Below are 25618 nucleotides of genomic sequence, written 5' to 3'. Positions count from 1 at the left end.
ACCTCCCTCTTTCTTCTCAAGACTCGTGTCCCTTTGGAGGTTCTTGCTCATTAGGGCTTCTAATAGCCATTCCCTCTTTGCCTGAAGCCAGCACCTGCTCGAAGGAGCATAGCCAGGCCCATTTCCAGCCTGCAGTCAGCCTGGCTCCTACAGAGATAGATAATGGCCAGAATTTTTATTATTGTTATTTTTAATCATGGATTTGAGATTCTGGTCCAGGCACTCATGAAATCACTTCCTTTGTCTTGTTTTCCATAAGACAGGCTCTGACATGCAGCCAAAAAAGGCAAGAGGGAGGAGGGAAAGAGCTCAAAATACTGACCTGCTGGAGCTGCCCAAAGCTGCTCCCACAAGAAGAGGCTGCAGGGCAAGTGAGCTGCCAACAGGTCCCGCCCAACCCTCTGGGCCCTGGTCCTCCCTGAGGCCTACTGCTTTCTCCTTTTTTAATAGCATTTGTTTATAAGAATTTTTTTAAAAATCTTTAAGTAATCCCTACACCCAATGTGGGGCTCAAACTTACAACCCTGAGATCAAGAGTCCCACACTCTGCGGACTGAGCCAGCCAGGTGCTCGTCCCCTTTTTCTAAAGGATGGCTCTTGGTCATGCCCTGAACAATGCTCAGCAGCCAGTGGCCTTTCTGACATACTTCTCTCCTATACTGCCCAAGGGATTTTCTCCAGAAGGAAAGGATGGGAAGAGCAGACACAGGGAAGGCCACAGAAGAGGGAGCCAGTGTGGATGGTGCAAGGCAGAGCTTTTGGCGTGGGACCCCGAGTCCAGGAAGGGCCCTAGGCATGGTGTTGGCAGCCTTCCTCCACACCACAGAGAAGTCTCCCCCCTCGTCCTAACTGTCCCACCACACATGGACTGGAGGAGGCACCAGCTGCGGGTGCTGCAGGAGAAGGGCTCACTCACAAGGTGGTGGCATCATAGAGATGTGCCCACACTCCGGTCACCAGTACACCAAAGTGCTGCCAAGGGAACCAACTCTGCCACTCGTACCCCAACCTGCCTTGATGGGGTTCTGCTGCAACCAGCATAACTTCTATTCCTGAAAGGGGGAGTAAGCTTCCAGACAGAGGCTCAAATTATCTGATTTCTTGGGGTGGGGGCTCCTTTGCTTGGAAAGCCCCACAGATCCTTCCCTGTCTTCTTGGGAACATTCTGTTCTCGCCTCAGTCCTAGGACCATGAAATATCACTGCAGGCAGAATTTTCCTAGCAACCACGGAATCCAAGATGACATCATACCCTGCATGGCAGCTGAGCTGGTTCCCTACCAGATGCTGGCTCTTCTCAGGCGCCGCCTGCCCAGCTCACTAAGCAGGAGGGGCTGGCAGGGACTGGGTGGTGGAGTGGTCAGCAATGAGCCATGGTGGCCCACCTGCTTCTTCCCTTGCCCGTCTCATGGGCTTTCTCTTGGGTACCTTAGGCCTCTGTACTGAGCTGCGGGCACAAACATAGCATTGGCTGCCCTCAGACGGAAGAGCGAGTCTGCAGAGGGACAGCCCGGACCCAGGGCTGAAGACGGCCAGCACTGCCACCTGCCTGGTGTGTGTGCCGGGGCTACGCTCTGAGGGGACCTCCTTGAGGTCACACAGGGACTCTGATGACTCTTATTAAGCAGGACACCTTAAGCAGATTTGCCAGAGTCCCACTGGTGCCACAGTGCCAGCTGGTCTCCCGTCCCTGGCGGGCGTGGGGAAACCGGCAGCTTTCATTTTTAGAGCCTCCCACTCTGCTGCTGGAGCTGAGGGTGGGAAGGGCCCACAGAGCTGCTGCCCATGTTGGGCCTGGTTCTGTTCCTATAGGGCTTGCTGGTTTCCAGGCCTCACCAAGAGGGGACGGGCCCTACCGGAGCCCCCTCTGTTCCATCGGCTGGCCTGTACTCATCATTCCACCAGGGCCTGGCCAGGAACCATGCAGGCCTCCAGGCAAGGATGTTGCTTTTCTCTCTCCTCTTCTCCATGAAACTTGGGCCAGCAACCTCACGGTGTGTGTGTGTGTGTGTGTGTGTGTGTGTGTGAGAGAGAGAGAGAGAGAGAGAGAGAGAGAGAGATTGCTGCTCAGTTAGCTGTTGTAATTGAGCTCCTAGAGCTTTAGAGCTGGGGCAGGGGGTGGAGGGTGGTTCAGGTTGGTGCTCATGGTCCCTCCTTCTCCTTTAAAGTCCAGTATGTTGTAACTCCCTTGGGTGCAATCACCAGGCTCAGAACAGGAAGGCCCAGCTCACTGTCTCCAGGCTGTCAGCTAGCTTTCCTACACCAATACACAGATGAGGCTGCGTCCACCTCATTGTTACCTCTGCTGACACTGTCTGGGCTCAGGCTCAGAACTTCCATTCATCCCTTCCCACCTGATGTAGATGAGCACTGGGGGGGAGGAGGTGACCAGGCTCTCCTGCTCAACACTCTCTGACACACCAAAAGACAAAGATGGCCAAAACCGAAGGCATCACAAGAAAAGAGAACACATGCCAATATCTCTTACGAATATAGATATTCATAATATCTGTGATATGCAAAAATACTCAACAAAGTACTAGTGAACAATATGGCAATATACAAATAGGATTGCATACTCTCAACAAGTGAGATTTATCCCAGAAATGCAAGGGTGTTTTAACACCTGAAAATCAGCTACTGTAACACAGACTATCAATAGAAAAAGGACAAGAACCATACATTGTCTGAACAGGCACAGAAAACACATCCTGACAAAATTCAACACCCCTTCATGGAAACACGTTGAACAAGCTAGTAATAGAAGGGAGCTTCCTCAATCTGATAAAAAGCATTTACTAAAAACTCACATCTGTTATCATACTCAGTGGTGAAAGACTGGAAACTCTCTGCCTTCAAGATTAGGAAGAAGGATGTACACTCCTGCCATGTCTATTCAACATTGTGTTGAATGTTCAATCCAGGACAATTAAGCAAGAAAAAGAAATAAAAAGCATCTAAATTGGAAAGGATAAGAAGTAAAATTGTATTTGTAGGTGACATGGATCTTGCATATAGAGAATCCTAAGGAAGCCACTAAAAAACCATTAGAACTAACAAAGTTGCAGGATACAAGCTTAATATACAAACACCATTTGTATTTCTATACATTAGCAATGAATAATCTGAAAATGGAATTAAAACAATCTCATTTACAATAGCATCAAAAATAATAAAATACTTAGGAATAAATTTAACAAATGGAGTATAGACTTTGTACTTGGAAAAGTACAAAGCATCACTGTTCAAAAACATCATAGAAAGAAATTCAACACAACTCCTATCAAAATCACAGCTGCCTTTCTTACAGAAATTGACAAATTGTTCCTAAAATTCATAGGAAATTTACCTTGTACCATATACAGAAATTAACTCAAAATGCATCAACGACGTACATATATATAAGTGCTAAGATTATAAAACTCTTAGAAGAAAACACAGGGCGGGATCCCTGGGTGGCGCAGTGGTTTAGCGCCTGCCTTTGGCCCAGGGCGCGATCCTGGAGACCCGGGATCGAATCCCACGTCAGGCTCCCGGTGCATGGAGCCTGCTTCTCCCTCTGCCTGTGTCTCTGCCTCTCTCTCTCTCTCTCTGTGACTATCATAAATAAATAAAAATTAAAAAAAAAAAAAAAAAAAAGAAAACACAGGGGGCAGCCCCGGTGGCACAGCGGTTTGGCACCGCCTGCAGCCCGGGGCCTGATCCTGGAGACCCAGGATCGAGTCCCACATCGGGCTCTCTGCGTGGTGCCTGCTTCTCCCTCTGCCTGTGTCTCTGCCTCTCTCTGTGTCTCAATAAATAGATAAAAATCTAAAAAAAAAAAAAAGAAAACACAGGAGTAAATCTTCATGACCTTGGGTTAGGAAATGATTTCTCATATATGACACCCTAGGCATAAGCAATAAAGGAAAAAAATCGATAAACTGGGCTTTCTCAAACTTAAAAGCATTTATGTTTCAAAGGATACTACCAAAAAAGTAAAAAGGCAGGGGACACCTGGATGGCTCAGTTGGAGGAGCATGTGATGCTTTTTTTTTTTTTTTTTAATTTAGATTTTTTTTAAAAAAATTATTTATGAGAGAGGCAGAGACATAGGCAGAGGGAGAAGCAGGCTCCATGCAGGGAGCTTGATGCGGGACTTGACCCCAGATCCCGGGATCACGCCCTGGGCCAAAGGCAGAGACGCTCAACTGCTGAGCCACCCAGGCATCCCAAGCATGTGACTCTTGATCTCAGGGTCGTGAGTTCGAGCCCCAGCATGGGATGCCTAAATGGCTCAGCAGCTGAGTGTCTGCCTTTGGCTCAGGGCGTGATCCCATGGTCTGGGGATCAAATCCCACACCAGGCTCCCTGTAGGGAGACTGCTCTTCCCTTTGCCTATGTCTCTGCCTCTCTCTCTCTCATGAATAAATAAATAAGATCTTAAAAGAAAAAAAGAGAAAAGCAGGAGACCTGGGTGGCTCAGTGGTGAGTATCTGCCTTCAGTTCAGGGTGTGATCCCAGGGTCCTGGGATCGAGTTCTACATTGCCTCCCTTTGAGGAGCCTGCTTCTCCCTCTGCCTGTGTCTCTGTCTCTCTCTGTGTGTCTCTCATGAATAAATAAATAAAATCTTTAAAAAAAATAAAAAATAAAAAAGAGAAAAGTTTCAAAAATTAAAATACAATGAGAAGACTTAGTATTAAAAAAAAAAAAAAAAAAAAAAAAAGACACCTCGGTGGCCCAGTCAGTTAAGCAACTGCCTTCAGCTTCAGTCATGATTCTGGAGCCTGGGGATCAGGATCTAGCCTGTGTTGGGCTCCCTGCTCAGGGGGGGAGTCTGTTTCTCCCTCTAACCTTTTCCCCTCTTATGCTCTCTCTCTCTCTCTCAAATAAATAAATACAATCATTTTATTTAAAAAAATGGAAAAGCAACCAATAGGATGGGAGAAAATATTTGTGAGTCATATACCTGGAATATATAAATAATACAATTTGATAATAATAAAAAGTCAGCCCCATTTTTAAAATGGGCAAAGAACTTGAAAAGAGATTTCTCCAAAGAAGATATAAGAACGGTCAACAAGCACATGAAAAGATGCTCAACATCATTAGTCACTATGGAAATGCAAATCAAAGCTTCAATGAGGCACCACTTCACACCCACTGGGATGGCTGGAATCAAAAAGTGACAATGACAGGAGTTAGGGAGGAGGTGGAGAAGTTGGAGCCCTCATACATTGCTGGTGGAATGCCAAAAGGTGTGGCTCCCAAACCCACTCCACCCTCAGCCTTCCCCACCTCAGCAATGGCAATGCCGTTCCTCTGGTTGCTCAAAAACCCTGAGAGGGGACTTCCTGATTCCATCTTCCAACCCCTGCCCCATCCACTCTGTGTACAGCACATCAGCAGATCTTACTGGCTCTACTTTTGTTATTTTTTCAAAGATTTTATTTATCTGAAAGGGGGGATCCCTGGGTGGCGCAGCGGTTTGGCGCCTGCCTTTGGCCCAGGTCGCAGTCCTGGAGACCCGGGATCGAATCCCACATCGGGCTCCCAGTGCATGGAGCCTGCTTCTCCCTCTGCCTGTGTCTCTGCCTCTCTCTCTCTCTCTCTCTGTGACTATATCATAAATAAATTTTAAAAAAATAAAAAAAAAGATTTAAATATTTTATTTATCTGAAAGGTGGGGCAGAGGGAGAGAGAGAACCCCAATCAGACCCTCTACTCAGTGTGGAGCCCATGCAGGGCTCTATCTCACAACCCAGAGACCACAACCCCAAGATCACAACCTAAGCCAAAATCAAGAGTCAGACACCCAACCGACTGAGCCACTCAGGCACCTTTATTATTTTTTAGTGGTTTTGTTTTGTATTAGTAATCTCTATACCCAATGTGGGGCTCAAACTCACAACCCTAAATAAGAGTTGCATGTTCTACCAAATGAGCCAGTGGGTGCCTCATATTGGCTCCATTTATTTAGTTATTTAAGAGAGAAAAAGTGAGAGAAAGGGAGAGAGAGAAAGAGAGAGAACTCTTGCACGCAAGCAGGGCTTGGGGATTGAGGAGAGGCAAAGGGAGAAGGAAAGAGAATCTTAAGCAGACTCCACGCTCAGGGCAGAGCCTGATGTGGGGCTCGATCTCACAACCCCGAGATGACAACCTGAGCTGAAATCAAGAGTCATACTCAACCGACTGAGCCACCCAGGTACCCCTGGCTCTACTTTTAAACTATATCCTGAATACATCACTATTTCCCCTACCACCACCCGGTCCAGGCTATCACTATCCCTCACTAGCTTCCTGTACCTCTTTTCCTGGATCTCCCCACTCCCCTGATTGTCCATTCTCCACACAGCAATCTGAAGGAAGTTCATAAAAACATAAGTCAGATCCTGCCACTCCTTGAGAGGCTCAAAACTCTCCAAAGGTCTCGTCTCGTCTCTTCTCTTCTCTTCTCTTCTCTTCTCTCTCTTTCTCTCTTTCTTTCTTTCTTAGATTTTATTTATTCATGAGAGACCCACAGAGAGAGAGAGGCAGAGACACAGGCAGAGGGAGAAGCAGGCTCCATGTGGGGAGCCCGATGTGGGACTTGATCCTGGGTCTCCAGGATCACACTCCAGGCTGACAGCGGCACTAAACCGCTAAGCCACTGGGGCTGACCTCTCCAAAGGCTTCTTAAGTAAACTTTCTTGTCGCACTCAAAGTAAGCTCCAAATTCCACACCTGGCCTGTAAGACCCAACATGTTCTGGCCTCTGGCTTCCTCCTCACCTCTTTTTATACATATCCTTCTCTGGGCTCTCTGTCCATATGGGCCTCCTGGGCTCTCTGCCCTTCAGGCACATGTAACTTGTACCTCAGGACCTTTGCACTTGCTATTTCCTTTACCTCAATGCTCTTCCCCAAGTTCATGTTACAGCTCTTGCACTTCATGCCAGCGTCTGGGCAAAATCAGCTCCCCAGGCCCTCCCTGACCACAGCTTCCAAAACAGTGTCCTGTGGCAGTCCCTCAGGGAGCTGTAGCCTGCTTCAGTACCCTCAGCATGACCTACAGAGTCAGATATATTGAAGTGATTTTTGGTTCCTCATTGGAAAGCACATTCCCTGCTATCAGGGACTTTATTTTGATCATTCACACATTCACAGCACCTCGGAGAGTTCCTGGGACCCAGGATGAATCCTTATTTTATAGATGAGGAGCCTGAAGCTCAGAGAGTCGAAGCAACTCGAGACACGGGGAGGACCCAGACCTAGACCGTGAAGTCCATGCCTTCACCACTACCACTTCTTTTCGGGAAAAGGCAGTAACTGACCTTCTCCAGTCACCCAGAGCACTGTGGCGGCTCAGACTTACCGGCAGAGACTAGACCCATCCATCTGCTCCTCTCAGAATGGAACTAAGACCTAGGATTTCAAAAACATCACCGAAACAGCTATGGGATAGTTGCAGAGAATGCAACATGGAACCCAAAACACCAGCCTGGGAGGACTCCCGAGCCCAACTCCCTGCCCTGGCCTCCGGCCTCTACCAGCTGTCTCCCTAGTCCCATGATTCACCTGCTATGGGAACAGGGCCAAGGTGCTGGTGAAACACAGCTCTCTGAACCAGGGCAGGGCACTCGTCCCACGCCCAATGCCAGCTCTGCCTCTTTAACAGAGTCCAGTCAAGTGACTGGGCAGAGAAAAATGACAACTATGCAGGAGCTTAGAAAAGAGAAGCTGGCCCCTCACCGGGGGCGGGAGACAGACAATGGGCTCACTGGTCTGTTTGCAAGCTCAGGATGAATTCACACCAGCAGAATCGAAAGCCCAGAACAGGCTCCACACACCAGGACCAGCACACGGCCATCAAGAAGCCCGGTTCCCTACAGGATGCAGGGGGAAGCATGGTGTGGAGAATGCTCCAGGGGCACACAGACAACACCCAGCATTCAAAGAATCCCTCTTGGTATTTGAGGCTCTAACATAAAGGCTTTCCAAGGTCTTTTCATCAATGCATAAACACCTCAGTATGTTTCCTGGATTGCCAGAAGACGCTCCTCTCTGCCATATGTTTCTAGTTGGCTCAGTGATTATGGATGACAAAGGACAGGAAAGAGGAGCATGGAGGGAGCTGCAGCACTGAGGCTGATGTGGAGACGGTATATGCATACAGCTTGCTGCACAACCCTGGTGGGAGAAATCCTAGGGGAGCAGCTCATGCTTTTCCAGGAAAGATGGAGTTTGGTATTGGAAAGCCACAGACCCTGGAGCTCCAGCCTTGGGGCAGAGGAGGACTGCCTTGGACACCATGGACACCACACTCCCTCTCCAGGAGGGACCCTGCCCAGAGAGAAGACAGGCACAGGGGAAGGAAGGGACAAGGCCTCCTAGGCAGCCGGGATGCACGGTTCCTGCCTGCATTCCTCCAAAGCACCTGGCTGCAGGGGGATAAACTGACCCCAAGAGCTCTTCCAGCTCTGGATCCTGCAAAGCCCACCTTAAAATCAGCACTCAAAGGTGGACAGGGAGGGAAAACAGCTCTTAGGGCAGACCCTGCCTAGAAATTGACACATGGTATGAAAAGCCTGGACTGGCTCCCAAAGGTGGCCCAGGGCCCCACGGTCCAGGATACAGCCCTGCACAGATGTCACTGGAATAAAGGGAGCCTCCCAGGAACAGCATCAGTCACTGGTGGGCAGGTCCACATCACCCACCTAAGAGCCATGAGCTCTTGCAAGCCCTGCCTCCCACAGCCATAGAAAGAAGGGGGCTTTGAAGACAGCAAGGCTCTCTGAAACCCCTGCACCCCTCTCTGGCCAGAGCTTCCAGGACCACTCCAGAGTCAGATGCTTCTGACCTCCTAAGGGGCCTAACACCTTCCTCGTGAGAGTGAACAAGGAGGGACTGAAAAACTCAGAAATGGAACCCCGACACCTCAGAGGCGTCAAATTCCCATGGCTGCTGGAAGCGAGAAATGACACAGGAAGCTCATTTCAGCTAAGAGCTTCCAAACAGTCCAGGGCATCTGACCTGCTGAGCTCCAGCTATCCTCCATGCACACGGGTGACAGGCAAGAGAGGAAACATGACCACATGCTCCAAAGCGTCCAGGACAACTCCCACTTCCCATGTCTGCCCCTTTCCTGACCTAGGATTCTCAGTGGCGGTACGTCCTCCTGAGCCCCATGAGCTTGTTGTCAATACTAACTAGGGTCTGCTACCTAGCTACCCGAAACTGCAGTGGCTTGGCGACTAGCTCTGGGGAGATGAGCCAGGCAGCAAGGCTCCTGGAAAAACAGGTCCCAGACTCTCCTCCAAAGGGGAAAGTTTCCATGGGGATGAAGCTCCAGCACCACCCTGGACTAGGCCTCCTCCCAGACAAACCCACTGGGTGGCACGTGCTGTTTTTAGCAGCCACGGCCTAGAAGCCCAGGGGTTCTATACATCTCAGCGCTGATGCCTCAAGTTCCCAGGGGATGGCTTTTACCTAGAGACGGCATGACACTGGTTGCCATGGGGACAGTGGTCACAGATCCACCAAAGTCTCAGCAGCCAAACCAGGTTCCAGGCTCAGTGGTGCCTACTGGGCTCCAGGCTGACAACCACATCACCAGGCACTCGGGCTGTCGGAAGGTGAGCACATGGCACCAGATAGGGGACGGGCTCCTAGCAGAGGCACTGGGCCTCCTGACCAGCCAGCAAGGCTTCCCTGGACTTCGGGTCCTTCGGTGGACCCTGGCACCCCAGGACCTAGGCCTGGGTCTGATCCTGCCCACCTGGGCAACATGCCCGCACATCTACTTCCATTTTCCTTTTTTTTTTTTTTTAATTTTTTTTTAATTGACTTATTCATGAGCGACACAGAGAGAGGAGCAGAGACACAGGCACAGGCAGAGGGAGAAGCAGGCTCCACGCAGGGATCCTGATGAGGGACTCGATCCCGGGTCTCCAGGATCACACCCTGGGCCGAAGGCGGCGCTAAACCTCTGGGCCACCGGGGCTGCCCTACTTCCCATTTTCCCATCTGTGAAACACGACAAATCACACCTATCCCACCCATCTGACCGGCCAGGATGACATCTGCAGCAGAAAGCATCAAAAGCCACTACTTGTGTGGTCACAACTCAGAGTTCTAGTACACCTGCTCTGCTCTCATCCCAGACAAGCTCCCTCAAACTCACTCATGATGTCCCACCCTCCCACTGTCCTGCTGAGCCTGACACACACACACGCCCCCTACCTCTGGGGTTGTCTTCCCAGGTGAGGTACTTGGTTTCTTCAAATCCATCGGTTCCCCCCACCCAAAATGTAAGCTCTCCTAGACCATTGAGCTTGGCTGTATGCAGAAGGGAAAGAATCGGGGAGGAGGGGTCAGGAATGACCAGGTCTTGGGGTGCCTGGGTGGCTCAGTCAGTTAGGTATCTGGCTTTGGCTCAGGTCACGATCTCAGGGTCCTGGGATCAAGGCCCACATGGGGCTCCCTGCTCAACAGGGAGCCTGCTTCTCCCTCTCCCTTTGCTCCACCTGCTTGTGCTGTCAAATAAATACAATGTTAAAAAAAGAAAAAAAAAGGAACGATCAGGTCTTCACCGAAAGCCCTGGTATATTCTCAAATTCTAGTGGACATCAGAATTGCCTTGGGAGTTTATTTCAAATGCCAATTCCCAGGCTCACCTGGCAGGCATTCTGATTCAGCAGGGCTGGGGTAGGGCCCAGGAACCTGCATTTTTAACAACTACCCTCGGTGATTCAGGGGTGGTAGCCTGGGGCCCGTACTCCGAGAACTCAGTGCTCCAGAGTGTACCCTGACCCCCACCCCCACCCCCGAGCTGATGTCCCCTCTCCACCAAGATTCTGAAAGAGACCTCTGTCCTCCTCTTCCACGTCCTCACTGATCCCAGTCCTGCGGCAATCTGGCTTCCAGCCAGGGCTCCACAGAAACTGTTTTAGGAAAGTTGCCACTGACCCTTTAATTACAAGCCCAGGGACCTTGCTGTCCCTCCCTCCTTTCAGAGCTGCAGTGCGTCCCCTGCCATCCTTGGTGCTGTGCTCATGAGGCTCCGTCCTCCCCTCTCTGCCTGCTGTGATCTCCCTTGACCCCACACCTGCCCCTGGCCCATACTCCTGCACCTGTTCCCACCTGGCACCTGAGCTCTGACCCAGCTCCCGCCCCTGCTAGACATCCCCAGGCCCCTCCCACTTAGAGCTCCCCTTCCTGCCTCTCCAGACCAGGGGCCTCTCACACTGGGCCCTAGGGCTCAAACACACCCCCACCCAGCTGTTCACCCTGCCTGTAGGTTCTTGGTCCCAAATGTCCTGCCTCTGAAGAATATCTGTATCCCCTCACATGTAGGGGTCACCATGACCCTCCAGCTATCTCCCTGCCTTACCCTCTGTCGTGATCTCTCCCCAGGGCTCACCCTAAATGGATGACGATCTGACCTGGCCATCCCTCCCCCTTCAGATCCGTGGTGACCCTGGCTGTCTTCAGGATAAACTCTGTCCAGAGCCACTGACCACCCACTGGAAAGCCACCATACCAATCTCTTAGGGGGACACGAAGACACCCAATACTCACGCTGGGCAGGCTCCAGAGGCCACCCCCCCCCCCACACACACATTCCCACATATCCATCAAGGCTCAGCCACTAGCACCTTTTCTGGCTTTCGGGTTGGGCTTCCCTTTCCTCAGAACTAGGCACACTGTAATCTGTGTGCATTCATTCTTGTGTCTGTCTACCCTGCTAGACTGGCAGCTTGAGGGCGGGGGGTGTCAACTGGCACCACACTCAGCACATGGATTGATGGGCTAAAGTGGGTGAAATTGGCCCATCGATCCTGGATTGATGCTCTGCTCCAAGACAGAGGTCTGCCTTTTTGTGGGGCATTGGGAAATTAATGCAGAGTTGCAGGGGGTGCTTTGAAGTCTCAGAGGCCCTTGTTCTGGTTCTACATAAGAGAACCCATTAGACTGCAGAAAGGTCAAAGCAGCCCCTCCCAGGCCAGGACCAGAGGCTGGACAGGGCAATGGGCCCTGTGTTTCAGCACATCCTTTACCCTATCTTGGGATGCTTTTTTACTTTTTCTGTGTATCACATACACAATCCTTCTGATTCATTTTTCAGTTTGATTCAATGTATATGTGATCTTTTCTGTTCAGTTTTATTATTACTAGGTGACAGGTAATTCTCATGTAAGTGTTGACTAAAGTTAAAAATAAAAAGTTGACGCCTGGGGTGGCTCAGTGGTTGAGCACCTGCCTAAGGTTCAGGACATGATCCCGGGGTCCCGGGATCGAGTCCCTCATTGGGCTTTCTGCATGGAGCCTGCCTCTCCCTCTGCCTGTGTCTCTGCCTCTCTCTCTCTATGTCTCATAAATAAATGAATAAAATATTTGGGACACCTGGGTAGCTCAGCGATTGAGCATCTGCCTTCGGCTTAGGGCATGATTCTGGGATCTGGGATCGAGTCCCACATGGGGCTTCCTGCATGGAGCCTGCTTCTCCCTCTGCCTATGTCTCTGCCTCTCTCTCTCTCTCTGTCTCTCATGAATAAATAAATAAATAAAATCTTTATAAATAAATAAACAAATAAATAAATATTTAAGAAAATAATTAGCCTCCCATCCCATTGCCTGGAATTCTCCTAGGCCCTGACTGCCATTTCAATCCAGGGTCTGTCACCATCAGGAGCCTCTGGGAGAAGCCGTGGAGTCCCACCTGGGGGAAGAAAGGAGCAGAACCCCCAGCAGACAGCCCATGCTCTTACAGGACTCACCTCCCAGAGGCCTGGTCTGCACAAGGACTAAGTAAACCAGCTCTATGCCAGAAGCCGGACTAAGGGCTGAATGTGTGACTGGGAACACTGCACGGTTCTGGGTCCCAAAGGGCTCCAGACAATGTGGCAGCAGCTACGCTTAGGAAAGGTCACAGGGAGCTCCAGAGAGAGAGGAGGGGCATGGGCTGACCCCAGAGGGTGTCAGAGAGGGCTGCATGGAGGAAGTGAAAGAGCAGAAGCTAGAGAGAGTGAGAGAGGACTCCAGGAGGAAGTCTGGCTGGAGAATGGGGCCCATCGTGCCAGCACCTGGGGACACTGAGAGGGCTATGTAGAGGGAGCAAGCAGAGAAGGGCACTCACTTGGTCAACCGTGAAGCCCATGTGGTGGTGGGCCCTCCTCGCAGTCACTGGCTCCCTGTTGGTTTGCCTGTGACCACAACTATTTTAACAAGGTTCCCAGAGTAACCCTGAGACCAAATGACCTATTTTAGGCTCTCTGGCAGCATACCCTGAGCAGCAGTCTTGGCTTCCAAGGGGGAATGCCAGAAGAACCCTGGGACAGCCCAGCTGGCTCCAGGCTGGGGACCTTCCCTGGAAAGTTTCTCGGGGAAAGAGCGTGATCAGAAGGAGGCTGGAACGGCTTGAGCAGCCACCACACCAGCACTGTGGTTCCCAGAGCCAAGAAGAGGGGCAACAGATCAGGGGATGTCCTCGGAGGCCCCTCAGTGGAGAAAGGACAGAGTTTCCTTAACAAAATGGCCTGTGTCTAGACCAGGGCCCCAGAACACCTGGACAAGACCCTGTCCAAGGGGATACACGAGGACGAGAGTCCTCCAGGCAACTTCTCACAGGGAGGCTTTGAACAGTGCCAGTGGGAGCCCAGGATGGACACTTGCTGGGCACCCCATTTCCTGGGTGGTGCTGAGGCAGGAAGAGACTGGAAGCACTCAGAGAAACTTCAGGAGAAGGGCCCAGAATAAAAAGGCAGTGAGAAACTCTCAAGTGTTCTCTGTACCTTTAAAAGACATTAATTGCCCGAATCACCCCTATTCCTCAGATAAAAAGCAGTCTTGCTTAAAAACGCACATGATCTGAAAGCCACTCCTAGAGTTCATCTTAAAATAAATGATGAAGAGGAAGATTTACATGCAAGGATATAATTGATGCTTGCCACGTCCAGTGCCCACCCTGACGGCTCTGTGGCCCGAGCACCAGCAACCCTCTCCAGGCAGGTCTTCTCCCTACGGCAGGGCCCCGGTAGGGCCCTGACAGCCCGTGCCTCACAGCACTGTTGTGGTGACTCCCTGGGGTAACCTTTGTGTGCTTCCTGACAAGCAAGCCGGCACACAGGAGGAACTCAATAAATGTTTGCTGGTATTGTAATTAATAGCAAAAATGAGAAAGAAATGTCCAACAGGTAACGATTGGTCAATGACTTACGGCAAAAGCCATGGGGCGGCATGTTATGTGATCACGAAAATGTTTTCTTGAAACTTGTTTCAAAATACTATAAAATTGGGTGCCTGAGTGGCCCAGTCATTAAGGATCTGCCTTGGGCTCAGGTCATGATCCCAGGGTCCTGGGATCAAGCCCCGTGTTGGGTTCCCTGCTCAGCAGAGAGCCTGCTTCTCCCTTGCCCTCTGCCCGTCCCCCTACTCATGCTCTTTCTCTAGCTCTCTCTCTCTCGTTCTATCTCAAATAAATAAAATCTTTAAAAAAATACTATAAAATTATCATAAGTGTAGATGTTAAAGTGGATATTAAAATGTCTATACTGTACAGTCCAAAATTTATGACGTAAATACAAGCCTATTTTTAAAAGGCTGATGGGAACTTGAGCAGGAGGTACTCATGCTTGCAGCTGTGTGGTCAGATCCAATCCTTTCAGCTTTTCTGCTGCTTCTCCCTTTCCCTGCTTTCCACAATGACTATGCATTATTTTATAACAATGAAAAATGATCAATATGTGTTCTCGAGAGAGTAGCACCAGCGATAAGAAAGGAATGAACTCAGCATTCTGTTAAGCCTGCTTTTTGTAAGCTACAGCTCTCAACCCGTATGCTTCCAGCTGGGCTTTCTCAGCAAGGCGACCTTACCAGAGAGGTATTGATCTCCCTTGGCTCAGAGTCAGTCCTGCCTGGCTATCAGGTCTGCTTGGCCATCCCCAAGGGGAGCAGGAGATAGTGCTCAGAGAATCGGCTCCACACTCTTGCCTTTCTGGGGGATGGTGGGCTCTCAGACACACACCCTGGCCCATTCACTGGCCCAAGCATGCCCTGGGCCTCGTGGGGGCCAGGTCCAGAAATACAAACGGAGGGAAGCCACAGTCCCAAGCTCAAGGAGCTCAGGGTTGCTCAAGAGATGGACCAGGAGACAGGATGGGGAGAAGCACAGCTGGGGTGCATGTGTGTGATGGTAATCCCAGAAGGGCCTGGCCCAGCCTGCAAGAGGCAGGGGAAGGCTGGGGGTCAGGGCTGAGCTCCTGGCAGCCCAGAGGTCAATGCAGAAATACAAAGGGCAGCCCGAGACAGGAGCTGAAAGCCATTTGCTATGGTGCATGAGGTCACTATGTCAGGGGGTCTTGCTCATCACACTGGGGGGCTGGATTTCAACTGCAGGGCAATAAGGAGCCACTGAAAGACCTGCTGAGGTAGGGGCAGAAGTGCACTGGAGGGGCAAGGTGAGAAGTCAGGATGCCAGGAGCTGTTTGCAGTGATCAAGACAAAAATAAACATGGGCTCTGAACAAAATGAGGATTAAAACCAAGATGGAGAAGACAGAGCAGATTTGAGGAGCATTAAGGCAGAAGAATCACAAAGACTTGGTAACTTACTAGACACTCGAGTCTTCAAAAATGAGTCCCCAGGGCACTGGGTATTTGGTGATACATTTGTCACTGAGAATACAGGTGTAAGAACAGATTCGAGGGGGTAGAGCAGGAATCTGGATCTGAGTGTGAGTTGTCTGTGGCAAGATGGTCAGGAAGGAGTTGCCTGTAAAGTTCTGGGCGGGGGAGGACCCTGAGTGGCTCAGCGGTTTAACGCCTGCCTTTGGCCCAGAGTGTGATGCTGGAGTCCCAGGATCGAGTCCCACATCAGGCTCCCTGCATGGAGCCTGCTTCTCCCTCTGCCTGTGTCTCTGCCTCTCTCTCTCTCTCTGTGTCTATCATGAATAAATAAATAAATAAAATATTTTTTAAAAATTAAAAAATAAAGTTCTGGGGGGTCAGGAGAGGTCTGGGACGGGGGTGTATATTTGGAGGGCATCAACCAGAGCCTGTGAGACCCCCAGGGCAGACTGTGGAAAGCCCCAGCATGCTTCAGGAAAAGGAGCACTCGGACAGCAAGCAGAGGGGGCAGGAGATGAGGCTAGGGGAGATGGAGAGACAGAGAAAACTGTGTCACAGAGGAAGAGGGAGGGGGAGGCAAGCTTCCAGAGGAGGCTATCCCTGGAAGTCTCAGATCAGCAAAGGCCAGGTGGTCCAAGGCTCAGCACCAGTTAGTGAGCCCCTGAGGTACAGGCCGATGCAGCATGGTCTCTGGCACCTGCCCAGACCCAGCAGATACTGCACACACGTTCATGGCTCACCAAGGGAAGACCAGGAGGGCAGGAGGCCTGGGTGTGGGGTGAGGGATGCGCAGCCCACACTCCTCCTTGGGGCTAAGGAGGGCAAGCAGTGCTCCTAGGACCAGACCCCTCCTGCCCCAGAGGAGAAGCATGTGCAAATCTAAAAATGGTAGACTGGGCAGCCCAGGTGGCTCAGTGGTTTAGCGCCACTTTCAGTCCAGGGCGTCATCCTGGAGACCCGGAATTCAGTCCCATGTCGGGCTCCCTGCAGGGAGCCTGCTTCTCCCTCTGCCTGTGTCTCTGCCTCTCTCTCTCTCTGTGTCTCTCATGAATAAATAAATAAAATCTTTTAAATGAATGAATGAATGAAAATGGTAGATCAATGCCAAGCTCTATCCCGTTGGTGGGTGGCCTTAGGCCCCCACTGAGGGGAACTCAAGGAGTCTGCTCTGTCTTGCAGAGGACTGCGCTGGGCATTTGCTGAGACACAGTGCCACCTTGTGGCAGGAGGTGCTCACACCAGATTTCTGCCAGACTGTCATGCCCATCATCACCCTGAATGCTCCTAGGCCTTGGGGACGAGGGGGTCTTTTATGCTGAGATGCCATGCACTGGAAGCAATGATCCGGGACAGTACCTGGGCCCCTGACAGCAGCATCCTTGTGGCATCAGCTGAGGTCGGCCCTACCTACAGATAAGGTGGGCAGGCTAGAATTTTAGCCAAGACCCATTTCATTTAGCCCCACAGTTTGGGCAGAAACATGGGGTTCCACTCTCAGGGTTGTGCCCCCACAACGGGAAAGCCTGTACTGATCGCTGCTTTGTTGTGCATTTGTGCATTTGTCTGCAGGGTCCTTAGGCACACAAAAATAATGCAATGTTCGTAAAGCTCTTCCAGGCATAGTTGTCCATTTATCTCCTACTCAGCCTACAGGAATCCTCAGGACTTTGTGCACCAGTGTGTCTTCCTGTGTGGTTCAGCTCAGGAGTAACCGTGGTGGGGGGAATCCCTGAGTGGCTCAGCGGTTTAGTACCTGCCTTGGGCTCAGGGTGTGATCCTGGGAATTACAGGATCGAGTCCCACATCAGGCTCCCTGCATGGAACCTGCTTCTCCCTCTGCCTGTGTCTCTGCCTCTTTCTCTCTCTCTCATGAATAATAAAATCTAAAATTCATGTCTCTCATGAATAAATAAATAAAATCTTAAAAAAGAAAAAGAAAAAAGGAGTAACCGTGGGGATCCAGCGCAATAGGCAGGGTACCCCAACAGCAGAGAACCACCCCAGCCACCAGCTGGGTCCTGGTGCAGCTCCAGAAGCCTGCTCCCTGGGGAGACATATCTGAGGCCTGCCTGGCTGTCCCATGGACACCCCACAACAAGGAGGGTGCAAATTCTGGGTTCACACTCACAAGCCCACAGGTCACTCCTGACTATTAAGCAGTTTGAGGCCAGGTGAGGTTATTGTGACCTTAACCCCAGAGTTCATTTTTGTTCTCAACTGCTATTAGCTAGGTGAGATGGAAAGTTCTCTTAATGCTTTTTAAAACTTCCCCTTATTACAAAAGAAATGTATGTGCAATGTTAAAAAATTGAGTTTTAGGGATCCCTGGGTGGCGCAGCGGTTTGGCGCCTGTCTTTGGCCCAGGGCGCGATCCTGGAGACCCGGGATCGAATCCCACGTCGGGCTCCTGGTGCATGGAGCCTGCTTCTCCATCTGCCTGTGTCTCTGCCTCTCTCTCTCTCTCTCTGTGACTATCATAAATAAATAAAAATAAAGGGATCCCTGGGTGGCGCAGCGGTTTGGCGCCTGCCTTTGGCCCAGGGTGCGATCCTGGAGACCGGGGATCGAATCCCATGTCGGGCTCCTGGTGCATGGAGCCTGCTTCTCCCTCTGCCTGTGTCTCTGCCTCTCTCTCTCTCTCTCTGTGTGACTATCATAAATAAATAAAAATTTTAAAAATAAATAAATAAATAAATAAATAAATAAATAAATAAATAATTTAAAAAATTGAGTTTTATAAAAACGTATGACTTGGAAAGTTAAAGTCCCTTATATAGTTCTACTCTCTATTAAAATTTCCTATTAACAGCCTGGTATACATTCTTTCAGCTTTTTTCCATATACACATACACATGTGAGTGAGTGTGTGTGTGTGTGTGTGTGTGTGTGTGTGTATGTTGCGGGGGCACTGGTCTCTACACTGACATACAGTTCTACAACTTATTATGATTTTTTCCTTTAAGAGCATCCTACTAGAGGCATTCTTATATCCATCCCAAATTCTGGTTAACTCAGGGACTGAAAATCAGGGTGGGAGAAAAGGCAATGTCCTAGGGACCCAGCAGCTTGAGGGTTTCAGGGAGATATGGTTCAGGAGCCAGGAGTCTGGAGGGCTATGGAGGACCCGTGCTAGAGACCCAGATCAGCTGTGGATAAGAAAGGATCTCTCTCAGAAACAAAACCCCGGGAGGGGCAGACTCCACCCCTGACAGTTCAGAACAGGCTGGCAGCATGAGTGTAGCCTAGGCAGGTTGTACTTGGTGAGTGGCTATCCTGGGGAGCTGCCGGCGCCATGGGGACGCCCTGTATGTTTCTGCTGAGTTAGGTACACAGGCCAGGTGACACCCGATGTCAGAGCTAGGGAACCTGGGCCCTGTGCCAGAGCTGAGGCCTATGATCTCCCGGACAGCAAGACAGCTTCAAGACAAGTGGCCTCGAGTGCTACACCTGCTCTCCTCCTGGGCCCCCACGGATCAGCAACATGCCCCTTGGCACTCTGCTGCTGGGAGCCAGCTCACATCTGACATTATTTTATGGCCAATAATATCAACTGGGAGATAAAATAAAAGGAAAGGAATAGTTGGAAGGGCTGGTCAGGACATTGTGGGCTCCAGGGTCAGAGGAAGCCCTCCAGAATAGGAGAGCCCATAAGTACCCCATCTCCTGCTGCTCCAGGACAGACCATGACTAGTCCTACTCTGGAGCTGGGCAGCAAGTTTGCATCACAAGCCCCCTGGTGACTGGTGTAAGACTGGGGCGATCGCTTACTACTACTGAATCCGTTTCCTTGCCTGTTCTTTTTTTTTTTTTTTTTTTTTAAAGATTTTATGTATTTATTCATGACAGAGAGAGAGATAGAGAGAGAGGCAGAGACAGAGGCAGAGGGAGAAGCAGGCTCCATGCAGGGAGCCCGATGTGGGACTCGATCCCAGGTCTCCAGGATCATACCCCGGGCTGAAGGCAGCACCAAACCCCTGGGCCATCAGGGCTGCCCTCCTTGCCTGTTGAGTCAAGTAATACCACCAGTACCTCTCTACAGTTAAACAAAATGTTGAGTGTCCAGGACTCACCAGATGCCTGCTAGACAATAAATAACTCAAATGTTACCCACTACCATTATTATGATTGGATGAGGGCACCCAGGGAGGAAATAACTCTCAGGCAGAGACCTCAGGTACTCAGAGCCATTGGCGCCTCCCATCTGGGTACAGCCAGGAACACACAAGCACCTGCATAGTTGGCACCCAGAACAAGTCCTAGCCCACGAGGGTGGTTTCACAGGGTGACGGGTGGGCAGCGGTCAAGCCAAAGACTGAGGAAAGGCAAAAACCAGAGCCTCTGTAATCACAGGGGCAACCCGATGCCTCTATTTCTCACCTCCCCCTGGCTTAAAAAAGGGGGGAACCCCACCATTACCTGATGGGGTTCTTGGCTCCCACCTGGGGAAAGCCCCAACCCCTCCTGTCTGCCCCAGGAACCACAGTTGAGCTTCTCTGGGAAGGAAGGGTGTGGCTGGGCGCCCTAGCCGGGACTCACCCTGGTCGATGGAGTGCTGGGGTAGCTGGCTGAGCTGGCTGTTGACCACCCCCGCGTAGGTACGCAGGAACTCCTCCTCATTGGCCGTCAGCTGCAAGGGGAGACAGCTGTGGGTGAGGGGGTGGCACGCTCCGGCTCCCTGAAGGTATTTCCTCTAATCCCTGGGCCCCTGTTCCTGAGTTCTGACCCCTCAGTTCCACAGCAAACACCCTCACCCCCACTCTGAAACTTAGCTTCTGGGGCCCACAGGCCTTGCCGCTCAGATCAGATCTGAGACTGGGTTCCAGGGCAGCACAAGGCTAGGAAGAAGCACAGGCCTGCCCAGGAAGCCCATCCCTCTCAGTGCCCATCCTGCACAGCGCCCCATGGACACCCCCCAAGGAGACGGGAGGAAAGGAAGGTCAGGACCTTTAGGGGCTCACGCCCGCCTGGCCCAAGCTTGGCACAGAGATGGGAAGACTGCCCCACCAGGACCCCCGGAACTGGACCGGCAGGGCTCCGAGTGCCATGAATTGGCCACAGAGCCAAACCACAAGCCCAGCACCCCACCTTCCCTGAGAAGGGGTGTTACAGGAGGTGGCTCTCTGTTCTGCCCACATCAGGCACCCTCCCTGGGGGACCTGTCGCTCAGCACCCCAAAAGCACTCACATTTGATCCCATCTTCCTCAGCATGAGCAGCACTCGGACCTTCTGTTGAATGTACATTTCCTCCGGACTCTTCCCGGGAGCCCCCTCGCGGTTCATTCCCTGGCCAGCCCTGGGGCCTCCTGCAGATGGGGGAGAAGCATTGAAGTGGGGGTCAGAACGAGATGCACCAGATACATACAGGGTGCTTGGCAGGAGTTGTCAGGCAGCCCAGAGTGCCTCAGGGGCTCACTTCTGAGAGCCTAGAGCAGGTGGTGAGTTGCGTGTTCCTCCTTCACCCCTACTGGCCCTGGACAGCCAGACTGAGCGGCTAGCTCCCGGAGCAGGCGCTGGCGGCCAACACCCTCTGCAAGGAGCTGTCAGGCCCAGGGACGCCTAGCTGACCCAGACTTCTGGCTAGCTCGACCTTCCGGCCCCACCTCAGCAAGAACCCTGCTATGAGCCACAGGAGATGTGCTGAATGAAGCCCAAAGTGTCCCAGGGTCTCAAAGCATGTAAGTTCCGCAAGGAGCAAGAATGACATGACCAGAGGCAGCCGGCTGGTGCCTCTGGCTGGAGAAACCATGAGATCAGTACCCAGCCCCGAACACTGGGGCAGCCCCCTCCGCAGAAGCCCCTGGCGAATTCCAGAGGTCCAGCGCCTGGGCTGCACTCCAAGGAGTCCCTCGATGGGGACAGGCAGGCCTGGGCTGTGGGGCACAGATACCCCCCTGAGCTCACCGCCGTCACCCTCCCTCGCCACCCCACCCCAGTCAGAGGGCAGCTCCTGCCGGCAGCAGCTGTGTCCAGGTACGGCCAGGACCCAACCTGCAACAAGGTCCCAGGAGAGAAGTCCCAGGGTTTCCCCCCTCCTGGAGGAGCCGGCAGAGAGGAAGCCAAGCGTGGAGGGGTTTGGGTTACACACTTGTAACTCCTGGATGAGTCAGAAATAACGCAGCAGCTGGTGGGGGTGGAGCCTCAGCAGCCCTGGTGCCAAGGAGCTGTGTTCAGAGGACCGAGGGAACCTGGCTTGTGAGCCAAGGACACTCCTCGTGCCGTCCATCCCTTGGGGGCCAGCATGCCCTGGACCAGCAGGCTCTCCCGGGCAGGCTTGCTCTGTGGGCAAAGGGCAGACTCAGAAATGTGCCCGAGCCCAGGCAGCAACCTCCTTGGAGTCCCCGTCCACTGCTCAGTCCCCATAAGCTCGCAGGAGCTCTGGCCCCAAAAGTCCACACGATGGACTAAAACACTGGCAAGCTGGAGCTTAAGCAGAGCTGTACACTCAAGGCAGCTCTGCTTCTTCTCTCTTTCTGGGGCCTTCTTTCCCCTCACTTCCTTTCCCCCGAGGCCCCCTATTATATTGTCTACCCGCCTGCCACCTCCTCCGAGCTCTGAATACTGGTTAAGAGGGGTGAGGCACCTCAAGAGGGTTGTGAGGAGAGGCAGCCCCACCACCCCATGGGGCTGGATGCACATCGGTGCAGAGGACAACCCTAACTCCCTAGTACAGCTGAGCGGGAAAGTCCTGCTGTGGGTCATCACATCACCTCTTGTCATGTGGACCCCTTCTCACTTCCTCCCACTCCACTACCCCACACGAACACCCATGAGGTCTGCACGGGCGGCCCTGCCTCCTCCTCCTCCTCACGCCTCCCCTCACGCCCTGCCTTCCTGACTCCAGTCTATTTCTAGAACATACCAAGAAGCTCTTTCCCCCAGCAGCCTTTGCACTAGGTGTCCCCTGAGCCTGGGCTGGCTTCTTTTCATCCTTCAACCTGCTTACAGACTCCTTCCTGGGGAAGCTTTCCTGACAGCATAATTGAAGTAGGCTCTATGTCCCCTGACCCCTACTCCCTCTGGGTCACAGCACCCAGTCTCTTCCCAATTTTCTAAAAGGGTCTTGCTGGAGTACTTGTTCATCGTCTCTCCCCTGCCCCACTAGAAGGTCAGGGCCCACTTATTCACCCTGTCCTCGACAGCCCAGCACTGTGTCTGGGAGGCACTTAACAGATACCACCCAGCTGGCTAGTGGAAAATCAGGACAGCTTCTCCCTCTCTATAATATCTACATTGATTTAGGGCCAAAAGTCACCCTGAACAGACCAAAGTACCTAATCCAGTCTCTATAGCCAAACTGAGCCTTGACAAAGAGATCTTAGTCAAGCAGTTGGAGTGCCTTGGGCTTTCCCGTTCTCCAGAGGGCTTCTGAAACACTCCACAAAGCCTTCAAACTAGGAGTCAGGGCTTCAGGGAATGAAAATCTTCCACCCTATCCTATGCCCAAAGGCTAATGGTCAGTTTGCTCTCTCCTTGTGAAAGACAGCACTGAAAACCAGTGACCTGCCACTAGGTGTCACCACGCACAAAAGAACCAGAATTCCAGCAAGATTCCATACCTACCCCCACCCCAACTCCTCAACAGGCTCATCTGGTTCAAGCCCTTATTCTGATCCTAGGTTACAAACCACACCCCAGTCCCAGATCCCAGAGCAAGATCTATTCATCATTCAGAGGTGGGCTCTAGTCAGGCAAAGATACGTATCTGGTTTTGCTGCACATCCTAGGACCTAGGGGTCCTGGCTTCGCAGTGGTTGGGAACCCCTTCCTCACTGTCCTTTCCTGACCAGTCCTGCTTCCTCCAACAGAGATGTGGGCTCAGAACCAGCAGAAGTGTGTGAGTATGACCATAAGCCTGAGTGTGCGTGAATCACTTTACCTGGTCTATTTTTACAGAATGTTGCTCTGTCCAACAATCCTGGCATCCTGTACAGATCTACATCACTCCATTGTCTTCCACTGAAGCCACACTGTCCGGGGACCTTCCACACTCATACTGTCATTACTAGAGGGGTTTTACCACCCAGCCATGGGCCTAGGGTGTTATGGGGCCTGAATGGGTCTTTGGGATCAGGCTACTCCCACTTCAGCTTCCTTGGTAGAGACAGTTTTTTTAAACTGTCTCTTCCCACTTGGAGGAAGACTCATCATTTCTAAAAAAATCTGGCTTTCTAGTATTCTTCGAGCTCTACTTTGAGCTTTGCCCTGCTGCCTGACAAGGGGAAATACCCAGGACTGGATTTGGGGAAGAATGTAGTAGCTACAAGCACACGTGCCCACCTTTCACACTTCAATTCTAATAGATGAAGACATCATGACTGACACGATTCTGTCCTAAACAGAGTCTGTATCGGGGGTATCGATGTGAAGAAAATTAATAACTGAAGACAGTAAATCATAATCAACCGAAACAACACATACATTGCAGTCACTGATATGCTACAAAAATATTAAGGCATGTTTGAGTTTGGTGCCTGTCCAAGACAACATGCTCTAAATTTTCATCACAGTTCTGACAAGTATCAGATTAACTTCATTTGAAAATCCTTATTCTCCTCTGTAGGGATCAATAATTGGGCTCCAGTGGGATGTGTGAATTACATAAGTCCAAACTGCAACTAATTTGGACACCATAGTCATGCAGTTCAGCCCTGAGAGGCAAAGGTAACGATGCTTCTGAATTATGGTCTCCCAGCTGCTCTGTAAACATCCCATCATGTAAACTGGTGGCACTTCTGGGACGCCTTGGTGGCTCAGTGGTGTATCTGCCTTCAGCTCAGGGCATGATCCTGGGGTCCTGGGATCGAGTCCCACATTAGGTTCCCTGTGGGGAGCCTGCTTTTCCTTTTGCCTATGTCTCTGCCCTTCTCTGTTTCTTATGAATAAATTTTTTTGAATAAATTTTTTTAAATCTTAAAAAAATAAATAAACTGTGGCACTTCCATTCTAAGTCCTGAGAAAATGCCTCCGTGTTAATTGCAAGAGTCAGAGACAGACCTGCTTCCTCCCCTTGCCACCACTGTGGGAACTAACTAGGGGAAAAGGTAGATGAGAGAGAAACAGGAAACCATCAACTACCCAAATGAATGGTGAAGGCAGAGACCCATGGCTAAAAACTATGCTGTAGATAGCCATGTGTTATGCAAAAAGTGGGTATGAGTCCAGAAGCTTATATCTGATTGGGACAAATGCAATTAAGAGAAACCAAGGTACATACACTCAGTGCAGATACACATATTCCCCACCACACCCCCTACATTCCTGTTGGTTCTGAACCCACGTCTCTGTTGAAGGAAGGCTGATGGGAAGGGGATCCCAACCACTGGAAGGGATTCACACAAAGTGACAAAGTGACCCATGGCCTAAGAGGCCACACTGCATTCTGTGGCAAACATTGAGGTCGCAAAAAAAAAAAATTAAAAAAAAAAAAACAAAAAACATTGAGGTCGCACATGAGCTAGCATACTCCTGCCCTGTTCTGCAGGGATCTAACCTCTACCAGCACACGATCTCCAGTTTTGAAGCAGAGGCTGTCACTTTAGAAGAACCACAGTATAGAAGGAAGCCCAGAATAGGACTGCTGAGTGTTACTTGCAGCAGTCAGATTCATTCTGATAAACAGATTAGAAAGTTGGCCTCCCTTTGACAGGCATAAGTGGCCCTGGATACAAACATAGCCATCTGCACTTATTCTTCTTTATAAACTTGAAGCTTATGTTGTGTGAATACCCACATTTATAAAACAGGAATATACATTTATATACGGGGCGGTCTTATACCTGCTTAGAAAATAGTGAGTGACCTTAGGCTTGGGGCCCAAGAGCAGAAGAATCCTTTACACACACAATCCACCTCTGCTCCACACGTCCCAGCCCGTCATTTGTTCTACTCATTTTTAAAAAGTTGTGATATATTTTAAATGCTTACATTAAAAACTGTACATTTTCATTCGTGCAATGTTTACTTTGCACAAAAATGCATCATATAATGGTGATTCACAGAACTAATACAAACTATTAATGCAGAGACTGCACACA

The 25618-nt window shown here is 50.9% G+C and overlaps 1 protein-coding gene and 1 long non-coding RNA gene across 2 annotated transcripts in view; one reads left to right on the top strand and one right to left on the bottom strand.

Moving 5' to 3' along the window:
• Positions 1–25618, bottom strand: part of CTNNBIP1 (catenin beta interacting protein 1) — a 52629-nt gene that overhangs the window by 2798 nt on the left and 24213 nt on the right. Inside the window, exons 3-4 of the mRNA XM_077891297.1 lie at positions 20769–20887; positions 20120–20210 (exon numbers count right to left, since the gene is read on the bottom strand). Of these exons, the coding sequence (XP_077747423.1) occupies positions 20120–20210; positions 20769–20864 (187 nt within the window). The 5' untranslated portion in view covers positions 20865–20887. The remainder of the gene's footprint in view (positions 1–20119; positions 20211–20768; positions 20888–25618) is intronic.
• On the top strand, positions 1071–3436 carry LOC144310393 (uncharacterized). The gene is made up of 3 exons (XR_013376097.1): positions 1071–1551; positions 1812–1993; positions 2828–3436. It is a non-coding gene; the product is annotated as an uncharacterized LOC144310393 (long non-coding RNA).

Source organism: Canis aureus, chromosome 3 (assembly GCF_053574225.1).
Source record: "Canis aureus isolate CA01 chromosome 3, VMU_Caureus_v.1.0, whole genome shotgun sequence".
In the NCBI taxonomy this organism is placed as follows: domain Eukaryota; kingdom Metazoa; phylum Chordata; class Mammalia; order Carnivora; family Canidae; genus Canis; species Canis aureus.
Note: the sequence above shows the minus strand (reverse complement) of the source record. Positions and strands in the feature narration are given on the sequence as shown.